The sequence below is a fragment of the Psammomys obesus genome, unplaced genomic scaffold, assembly GCF_907164565.1.
Source record: "Psammomys obesus unplaced genomic scaffold, mPsaObe1.curated_primary_1811, whole genome shotgun sequence".
In the NCBI taxonomy this organism is placed as follows: Eukaryota; Metazoa; Chordata; class Mammalia; order Rodentia; family Muridae; genus Psammomys; species Psammomys obesus.
The window spans coordinates 1022231-1032713 of NW_026596725.1; the positions used below are offsets into that span (position 1 = coordinate 1022231).

Here is a 10483-nt window from a genome sequence, read left to right on the forward strand (position 1 = left end):
AGATAGATAGATAGATAGATAGATAGATAGATAGATAGATAGATAGAATGTTACAGGTTATGTAATTATAACTTAATCAGGTCAATCCTACTCACCAAGATCATCATGACATGTAAATAACCACTTGACTGATTAATGATTGAACCATTGATTGGTTGGTTGATTGATTGATTGATTGATTGATTGATTGATTGATGCTACGTTGGGCATCAGTTCCAAGGCCGTGAATAAAAATTCTGTCACTAATCTGTACCTCTAGCTCCAGGTGCAAATTTTTAAAGGATAAAAAACGTGACATACCCGTGGGCACACATGTGCAACCCACCCCACACTCACACACAGAATGACAATATCTCTAGAAAATAGCATGATATTTTATAGTCCTTCCAATCTATGAAATGTGGAAATTGAGGTTGGGAGTACCTTCATCCTTAGGGGAAGGTGAAATGAAGCTTTCCCTGTCAATCCAGCAAAGTCCCCCTTTCTTTGGTTGAGTCCATAGGAAGTGGTTTGTTAGGTTGCAGAAAAAAAAAAAAAAAAAAAAAAAAAAGCTCTAGACAATAGTACTTGGAATGTCAAGCAAGATAGGAGTTTTTAAAACCATGAATAAAATTAAGGAGATGACTGTTAAAAATGTTACATTTCCCCTGATGTCAGGGACCATAAACTACAACTGGTCCGTGTTTTCTCATCAGGGTATTGCATCACTCACAGTTAGTTTTCAGTTAGCTTTTCTCCTGCTCACTGTAAAATTAGCAATAGGAAAATGAAACCAAATGATCTGTATCCCACTAGAGACAAAATGAATGAGCATATGGTTCCAGGTAGATAGAGCTGCCAATCACATCAGACAACAATTCTTTCTGTTTTCTTGTCATTCTGGAACTGAACCCAGAATCTTGTATATACTATTAAGTACACCCATATCAGTGCTGTCCAAACCTCTAATTTGAACACTTTATCTGGGGTTTAAATTTCTTGGTATTTTAACCCTTTCCTTGTATGAACTGTTTCTGAGCCAGATCTTTCTCTTGGTCTCCTGCTCCACTAACTTGCTTTTTGACCTTCATAGACGTGATTTCCTTAATCTTCCCTAAATTTCATAAAATTGACTTTTGTCCATCAGTTAAGCTTTCTACCTACCACATTAAGACATTCCAGAATTTTAATTTTATTATCCCATATTTGAACGCTCTTCTCTATTTTAATGCCAACTGCTAAGTAAAAACTCCAGAATGCTTTCACTCTCATTACTAATTAATAGGTCGAGCAGAGTGTGGTTAATGGAAGAGCCTTGCAAAACTTCACTGGGCCTTAGTCAAGTCTATCAACTGCACTCAAATCCGTACTTTGGATGTCACTGCCCAATTAGCTGTAAATGTGCCCCATTTTTCTGTAATCATGATTACTTTTCTGCCTAACTCATGATACAGCATTTTAAGTGATTTTTATCCCATGCAGTTTGAAAATCACACAGTACATTGAATCAACGCTGCTCTTGTTACAGTTTTAAAAGGAAATGCAGTCACCACATTGCAGACCTCCAGTGAGACCAAGAAACATTTCAGTTGCCATGTCTACATTTTAACTACTCATGTTTCTTGCAGTGCTGATAAGAAACCGGACCTTTCATTTGTTGAATTTTGGATTTTTATGTGTTTTTAAAATAGAATGTCTGTGAAAAAGTGAGTTGAGCAGAATTCAATAGACAATATGACAAATCTGTTCAACAGAATATTTTTCAATCATAAAAAAATAGTCTTCTGGGAAATCTAATAACATAGATGAGTCTCAGAGCGGTTAGGCTGGTGAACACAGCCAGTCACGATGTTATGATTCAGCTTACATGGCATTTAGAGGAAAAGCAAAAACTATAGCTACAGAAATTAGAGCATCAATTTTCCATAAAAGGATAGTAGGGATTGAGAAAATGGGAATGAGAAAACCTTGTGGGTGATTGGAGTAGTTACACAAATGTTTGTCAAAACACGCTCAACTACAAAATGCAAATACTACATTATATAAAATCGAATTAGACAAACTCACCCACGCAAAGAAATCATTATTACAATAATGTAGCTAGAGAAGATGGGTGAGTGGTTAAGAGTCCTGGCTGTTCTTCTAGAGGAGATGGATTAGGTTCCCAGTACCCACATGAAGGCTCACAACCATCTATAAGTCCAGTTGCAAGGTATTTGAGATTTTTTTCTGGCCTCTGTGGGCATCAGGAATGAAAGTGGTGCTGAGGCATACATATAGGCAAACACACACACACACACACACACACACACACACACCAAACTTAAAACTTAAAATATAGCATTATGGGAAATTCTGCTGGATACAGTGGCACATCCACAAGAAACAGGCAAATCTCTGTGAGCCTAAGCCAAGCCTGTTCTACAGAGTGAGTTCTAAGACAGCCAGGGCAATATAGAGAAACTCTGTCTCCAAAAAAACAAAAGCAAGAAAGAAAAAAAAAAGCAAAAGAAAGAGAAAAAGAAAAGAAAGGAAGATGAAAGAAAGAAAGAAAGAAAGAAAGAAAGAAAGAAAGAAAGAAAGAAAGATTGCAGGCACGTGTTATGGAGAAATGGAAATAGAAGAGAGATAAGTGTAAACTGAACATGGTGCCACGTGCCTTTAATCCTAGCACTATGGAGGGAGAAACAGGAAGATCTCTGTGAATTCGAGGCCAGCCTGGTCTACAAAGTGAGTTCCCTGTGTAAATCCAGTGTTTTACACAGAGAAACCCTGTCTCAAAAAGCAAACAACCAAAAACCAAAAAACGAAGAGAGAGGGAAATAAAAGAGATTTAACAGTTAATATTTAACAGTTAATATCATGATTTAACAGTTTTAAATAAGGGTTATGATTCAGAAAATAGGAGCTATTATGTTACATATAAAGAGTTCCACAATAAATTCCTATTTTAATAATTTTTGTTTGGGATTTCTGAGACCGTGTCTTGCTTTGTAGCTCTCACTGGCCTGAAATTCTCTATGTAGACCTGGCTGGCCTCAAACTCACAGAAATCCACCTGCCTCTGCCTCTCAAGAGCTGGGATTAAAGGCGTGAGCCACCACCATCTAGCTATCTGCAACCCTGTATCCAAAATAAGACTTCCCGGTCTAATACTAAGCTTCAACCCCATTAATTATACTATTGCCACTTTTAAAGTTTAAGCTCTTTGAAAACAAAGCAAAGTACCTTAATTGCAATTTACTCTGTCATCTGCTTGTACTACCTGCTCCCAGAATTGAATCTATTTCTGTGTTGTTTTTCATCCTTGCTCTTAGAACACATTTTTAAACTGATTCCTATTACTCTAGAGAGCAGAGAGTCCCAAATGAAATCAAGAAGCATTTAACCCTCTGTTAATTAAATTATTCATACCTAAGGGCTGGAAAGATGACCCAACAGTTAAGAGCTCACACTTTTTTTGCAGAAGACTAGAGATCAGTTGCCCGACACCCATACCCATGTCACATGGCTTACACCCACCTATAACTCCAGGTCTTCGGGTTGGAATGCAACACCTTTAGCTTCTGCTGGCTAGCAGATGTGTATTCATATCTTTTTGAGGTATTAATATGCATAATTATGATGATTAATTACAGTTTTTGAGGTTTTTTCTTTTATGTATGTGTGTGTTGTGTGTGTGTGTATGGATGAATGTGTGCACATGTGTGCAGCTCCCCACCGAAGCCAAAAAATACATTAGATCCCTTGGAAATGCTGTCGCTGGAGGTTGTATGTTATTCAATGTGCATGCCAGGACCTACTCTCAAACCCCCTGAAGAGCAACAAACGCTCTTATCCATCGAGGCAATGTCTCCATCCCTATTAATGGAGTCAATCACCTTTTCACAAACCAATGGCCATTGTCCTGTTATCTTTGGGGAAATATCTGTTTATATCTTTTGTCTATTGTAATAAGATTTTTTTATTTTTTTTATTTTTTACAATTTATTCACTTTATACTCGGATTGTAGCCCCTTTCCTCATCTCTTCCTGGTCCTACCTTCCCTACCTCTTTGCCCCCAACCCCTTTCCCCCTTCCTTACTCTACTGAAAGGGGAAGTTCTCCTCCCTTACTATCTTATCCTAGCCTATAAAATCTCAACACTGCCTGGATCCTCTTCCTCTGTGGGCTGACATGATCCTCCCATCAGGGGAAAGTGATCAAAGAGCAGACAAATGAGTTCATGTCAGAGACAGCCCTTGTTCTCCTTACTAGAGAACCCACATGGATACTGAGCTTCCATGGGATACATCTGAGCAGGGGGTCTAGGTTCTCTCAGAGCATTGTCCTTGGTTGGTTCATCAGTCTCTGCTGGCCATCTGGGCCCAGCTTTTTTGGCTCTGTTGGTCTCCTTGTGGGGCACCTGTCACCTCCCTGTCCTCCCCCACCCCCTGCTTTCTTCTATATGACTCCCTGTGCTCTGCCCAAAGTTTGGCTATAAGTCTCTGCATCTGCTTCAATCCCTGGCTTGGCGGAGTCTTTCAGAGGACAGCTATGGTAGGCTCCTGTCCTATTTCCTTTCATCCAGCACTTTGGGTGTCTATCCTGTTTGCCTTCTGAATGATATTTAAGCATCCTCCTTAGGGTCCTCCTAGTTGTTTGGCTTATTTAGGTCTGTAGATTGTGGTATGGTATCCTATATTATTGGCTTATAATTGAGTATATACCATGAATGTCTCTCTGCTTCTGGGTTACCTCACTCAGGATGATGTTTTCTAGTTTGATCCATTTGCCTGCAAATTTCATGATTTCCTTGTTTTTAATTGCTGAGTAGTATTCCACTGTGTAAATGTACCACAATTTCTTTATCCATTCTTTCCTTAAGGGACATCTAGGTTGTTTCCAGATTCTGGCTATTATGAATAAAGCTGCTATGAACATAGTTAGCAAAATATCTTTATTGAATGGTGTATTGTCTTTCAGGTATATGCCTAGGAGTGGTATAGCTGAATCTTAACGTAGCACTAGTCCCAGTTTTCTTAGAAAGCGTCAGGTTGATTTCCAAAGTTGTTGTACAAATTTGCACTGCCACTGGCAATAGAGGAAGGTTCTCCTTTCTCTACGTCCTCTCCAGCATGTGCTAGCACTTGAGTTTTTTATCTTAGCCATTTTGATGTGTGTAAGGTGAAATCTCGGAGTCATTTTGATTTACTGATGACTAAGGACACTGAGAATTTCTTCAAGTGTTTCTCCACCATTGGATATTCTTCTGTTGAGCGTTCTCTGTTTAGTTCTGTACCTAATTTTTAAAAAAGATTTATTTACTTTATATAATGAGTGCTCTCTCTCCATGTACACCTGAATGACAGAAGAGGGCACCAGAGCACATTATAGATGGTTATGAGCCACCATATGGTTGACAGGAATTGAACTCAGGACATCTGGAAGAGCAGACAATGCTTTTAACTGGTGAGCCATCTCTCCAGTCCAGAACCTCATTTTTTAAATTGGATTATTTGGTTTGTTGGTGTTTAATTTCTTGAGTTCTTTATATATTCTGGGTATTAGCCCTCTGTCAGATGTAGGGTTGGTGAAGATCTTTTCCCTGTCTGTAGGCTGTTGTTTTGTTCTTTTGATAGTGTCCTTTGCTTTACAGAAGCTTTTCAGTTTCATGAGGTCCCATTTATTACTTGTTGATCTTAAAGCCTGGTCTGTTGGTGTTCTGTTCAGGAAGTTGTCTCCTGTGCCAGGGAGATCAAGGTTCCCCCCCCCCACTTTTTCTTATAACAGATTCAGTGTGTCTGGTTTAATGTTGAGGTCTTTGATCCACTTGGACTTTAATTTTGTACAGGGTGATAAATATGAATCTATTTACACTTTTCTACATGTAAATATTCAGTTAGACAAGCACCATTTGTACAAGATGCTATCTTTTTCCATTTTATGGTTTTGGTTTCTTTGTAAAAAAAAAAAAAAAAATCAGGTGTCCATAGGTGTGTGGGCTTATTTCGGGGTCTTCATTTTAATTCCATTGATCCACCAGTCTGTTTTTATGCCAGTACCATGCGATTTCATACATGTTTGAGATTTCAATGCCACATCACATTCATGATTTCGTAATAGTTTCTACTGTGACACAGGCTGTGTTTTCATTTGCTGTTTCCTTGGCTATGTCAAAGTTTTTAGTTTGCTGCATCTCCATTTACTTTTGCTTTAATTGATCTGTGTTTCTGGTGTCATATTCAAAAGTCATAACATATGATCTTAGTCTACCTAGGGCTGAAATTCTTCCTTACAGTATTTTTTTTCTTTTACTTTTTCTGTATAGTTCACATTGTGTGTCACTGTGAAGGAGACTTGACCCACTTCATTCTGGAATGAGTAGGATCAGCAGAATAACACGATTTCCATCATTCTGTAATGATATACAGTTTCATGAGAAAAATTAAGCTGATATTGTATCACTTTAATTATTTGGATGCACAAATGTTCTTACAAACTGCTATAAAAGTGCCTATCTCTTGCAGCTGGCATGGTTTCATGCAGTATGCATGTTTTTTTTAATTATGCAGACATTGTTAAATTAAGCTGGTAATGACATTTATGTATTGATTTCCATGTTGAAGAGAAACAGTTAAAGTACATTGCTTTTGTTGAAAATCATGCAGTTTACCTTGGACTTATTCATAAAGCTGTGAGTCCTTCAGCTTGCACCATGTTCTTCAAGTTCTTGATTATGAAAAGAAAACCCCTACTATGAATATTTAAAGTGAAGCTTAGAGTTGGGAAAAACACTACTATTCTTATCAGATCATTGTTCTCTTATAAGTTCAAATAATTTCCTTAAATCACCAGAAATGTAAGGCTAGAAGTAAGGTGAAGATTTTGAAAATGTGATTTCTATATGAGGGCAAAGATGACATCACAAATTGTTATTGCTAGGTGTATACTCTGTACACGAGAAAGTTGATCCATGAGAAATCTTACTGGGCTAAGAGATATCTTTTAGTCTGATGACAATTCTCTCTAGAACATGGATCATTACAATATTTATTCATATCTACCCATTGTGCATTTGATTTGTATCTGTGGGAGACAGTAATTCACTATGTGCATTCAATCCTGCTAAAGTCTCTCAAGTACTTGGATTACGAGTGTATGCTACCGCTCCCAGCTCTTCTTAATATTGGTAAGCCCTGCTCTGGGATAGAATACTAGGAAAAATTAATTTTCCAGGCCAAACAGCACAGCACAGAAAGCAAAATTATTTCAGAAGAAAATTGAGCTACAGTCACTCTCAGGAAAGGGATTTGGGGCTGGAGAGATGTCTTAGAGGGCAAAAGCAGTTTTGCTTGTGCAGAGAACCTGGGTTCAGTTTCCAGGACTCACAGGGCTGCAGCAAACTATCTGGAACCCCAGTTGCAAGCGATCTAGTGCCCTCTTCTGGCCTCTGTGGGCACTGCATGTGCCTTGTGCACAGATACCCATGTAGCCAATTAAAGAGAGAACAATACAGATTGACTTCTAAAAAAAAGAGAGAGAGAGAGTAAAATATACCTTCATACTTAGAACAAAATAAGGAATGCCTGGTTTCTCAGGAAAATCATTTATTACATCCTCACTGTCTTGGTTCACCTGTAAATGGACACACTCCTGTCTACTCACCAATGTTACAAGTAGGGTATGTGAGGTAACGCAGGGAACTAAGACAGTGTCATGTTTACAGTTCAAATAGTGGCTGTTAACTTTACTGTTTACCCACAGTGAAACTGAACGCTGTCAACTAGACTCTAATAAATAAATACTCTAATAAACATTCCCCGAGCTAAAGATCTAGCTCAAAAGGATTTCTTTTGTGAGTGCCACCATAATGAATTCTTCTGTAACTGCCCATCTCTCCATTTATCATCCGTACTTCCTGTGTCTCACATGATGTGACTTGCCTGCAGTTGTCCCATTGTAGACATAGAATTAAATAAACTTTCCTGGTATTCAACATAAGAGAATACAGCAAAAACATAGGTATATGATTGAACTGTGATTGTATGTTGTACTATTAATTTGGAAGCAAACAACATCTCAATAGTCGTGACTATCCTTATTTACTAAATTATCAGTGATCTAGCAAAGTATTGCTTTGTTATATTAATGTCAAGCTCTGGAATAGGGTAGAGTTAGTGAGCTGTTCCTCAGATGCTAGAAATCTCTAGACCAAAGTGAAGGAGTGGCCAAAATGTACTCCTGTCAATGAATGTATCACAGCTGTCAACGCCTGTAACGTACAGAGCCCTATCGCTAGAGCACCACCCTCGCTCTTTTCACGGATTGATGTCACTGACATCCGATAAAGTCAATCCTATTAGTACTTTCACTAAGGTGTGCCAGCAGGCTAACTTGGAGTCCTTGTTTGCATTGTTTTACAATCTCATTATTTTGGATGATAAAGATTATGTATTTTACTAGGGGTAACCAGCATCAGTTAACATACTAAGAGAGTAATATCTGATGAAGAGCTACTATTGTCATTTTCACCTTAACAACCTATATATGTACACAGTTGGTAGCTTTGCTTATTGGATATAGGATATGTATACACATGTTGTATTATATGTTATGGTATATGCGTAATATGTGCCATGCATGCTTTTTTATTACGTGATATGCAAGCCATGGAAAGAAAACTGAAAGTATCACTTCAGGGCGATTTGACAAAAATGAATAGTATGGGTGATTTTCCTCACTAGAGTGTTAATCTATAGTTAGATACTTGCTCAATGAGAAATGTCTCTCCTAATTGGAAGTCTCCTATGCTGAATTTGAGGCAGCGTTTCCCACACACAGTTATAGTTTCTACTCGTTATCTTCCAAGACAGAGACAACAGCTTACATATTATAGAACTTTATTTCTCCATATCTAGGAGTCTTGATATAAATAGTATCTTTCCAACCCCTTTTGTCTCTGTCATTAAGGTAGCATCTTCACCTGTGTGATGTATAGATCCTTCAAGAAGAAACGGAGACCATTCAGTGTCTGTCTAAGCAATGAGAACTACCTATATCTAATTTACATTCTGCTGTGGACAGGTTGATCTCTGACCCAAAGGAGGACAGAAAGAAGTCTTTCAGTGCAGTGCACAAGGTGGAAGGTTATATGCTTAGAAAAGCACTATTGCTATGAGATTAGCGGAACCAGCTATCAGGCACACTCAGCCCACTCTGCTTATCTTGCGAGTCATTTTAGTTATACAAAATGGCCCACGGATTGTTGTAACATAGATTCATGTGTTGTATTATATGTCATAACATATGTATAACATGTGCCAAGTTAACATGCAACTTAACATGCATTAATCATGTCTACTGCTCCCACCCAACCTTCTGCCAATCCTCTTCCTCAACTCCAAGAATTGTCTTTCTCAAATATTATTTATGCCCACACATGATATTCTTTCGAAAGCAAGATGGTCCTTGCTTATAGAGAGATGCAGTTTCTACCTACTTAGTAATGAGATGAAAAAAAAAAAAAAAATAGGTCATGTGTTACTCAGACATGCTAATAACTTATACACATAAAGTCTGTCAACAATGTGCCTTTGTCTCAATAGATCATAAGTTTCTTATGGCCGAGGGGAATAACTGAATACCATTGTTTTTCATAATAAATAGAAACATCACAGAACACAGTAAGTGTTCAAGTTTCTGGTTTAAGTAAAGGCATTTTTATGCTCCAAATGATTCAACTATTTTTTTCCTACTTCTTCTCATTTCCAGTTTGATCACTCACGGCTTTGGGACACCAGCAATATGTGCAGCTCTCAGCACTTTCCAAACAGTCCTTAGCGAGATGCTAAACTACTTGGAAAAACACACTACTCACAAAAACGGTGGCGCGGCAGACTCTGGCCAAGGACATGCCAACTCGGAGAAAGCCCCGCTGCGGAAAGCTTCAGAAGCTGCTGTGAAAGAGGGCAAAACCGAAAAGACAGACTAGCTACATCAAACAGAATCTATTTCTGGAGAGTCCTGCTGCTCATATTTTTTTTTCCTAATATATATATATCATTGAGGGTGACTAATCTTCAGCGGACCAAATCTGTACCCTCCTGAGCCCTCCATAAGATAAAGTCAAAAGCGGAAAAGAAAAAAAAAAGAAAGAAAGAAAGAAAAGAAACAACAAATGACAAATCCAAAAAAATGAAAGTAAGGAAAACAGCAATGTAACTGTGTGATGAAATTGTTACCTTTTAATTTTAAGTTATGATAAAACTCCTTCTGTGCACGTAGTTGATTGCTCTGAATTATATACACCACGGTGTTTTCAAGCACTTCTGGACTTTGGAGAGGCAGCACATGCTTTTTTTTTTTTTTTTTCCACATGTAACTGATGCACTTTCTTATATAGATAGGGATCAGAGAGCATGACCAAACCGGAGTTCGCCACCAATGGCTGCAGCTCCAGTAATCCTTGACTTAACTCCCTGTCACTCAAGAGTGGCTCTTCCCATTCAATAGGCCAATCTC

At 38.2% G+C, this 10483-nt stretch overlaps 1 protein-coding gene across 1 annotated transcript in view; it reads left to right on the plus strand.

Moving 5' to 3' along the window:
* Tfap2d (transcription factor AP-2 delta) overlaps nucleotides 1–9953 on the plus strand; it is a 59469-nt gene extending 49516 nt beyond the window's left edge. The window contains exon 8 of the mRNA XM_055598721.1: nucleotides 9734–9953. Within this exon, the coding sequence (XP_055454696.1) occupies nucleotides 9734–9953 (220 nt within the window). The remainder of the gene's footprint in view (nucleotides 1–9733) is intronic.
* The last annotated feature ends 530 nt before the right edge of the window (nucleotides 9954–10483 follow it).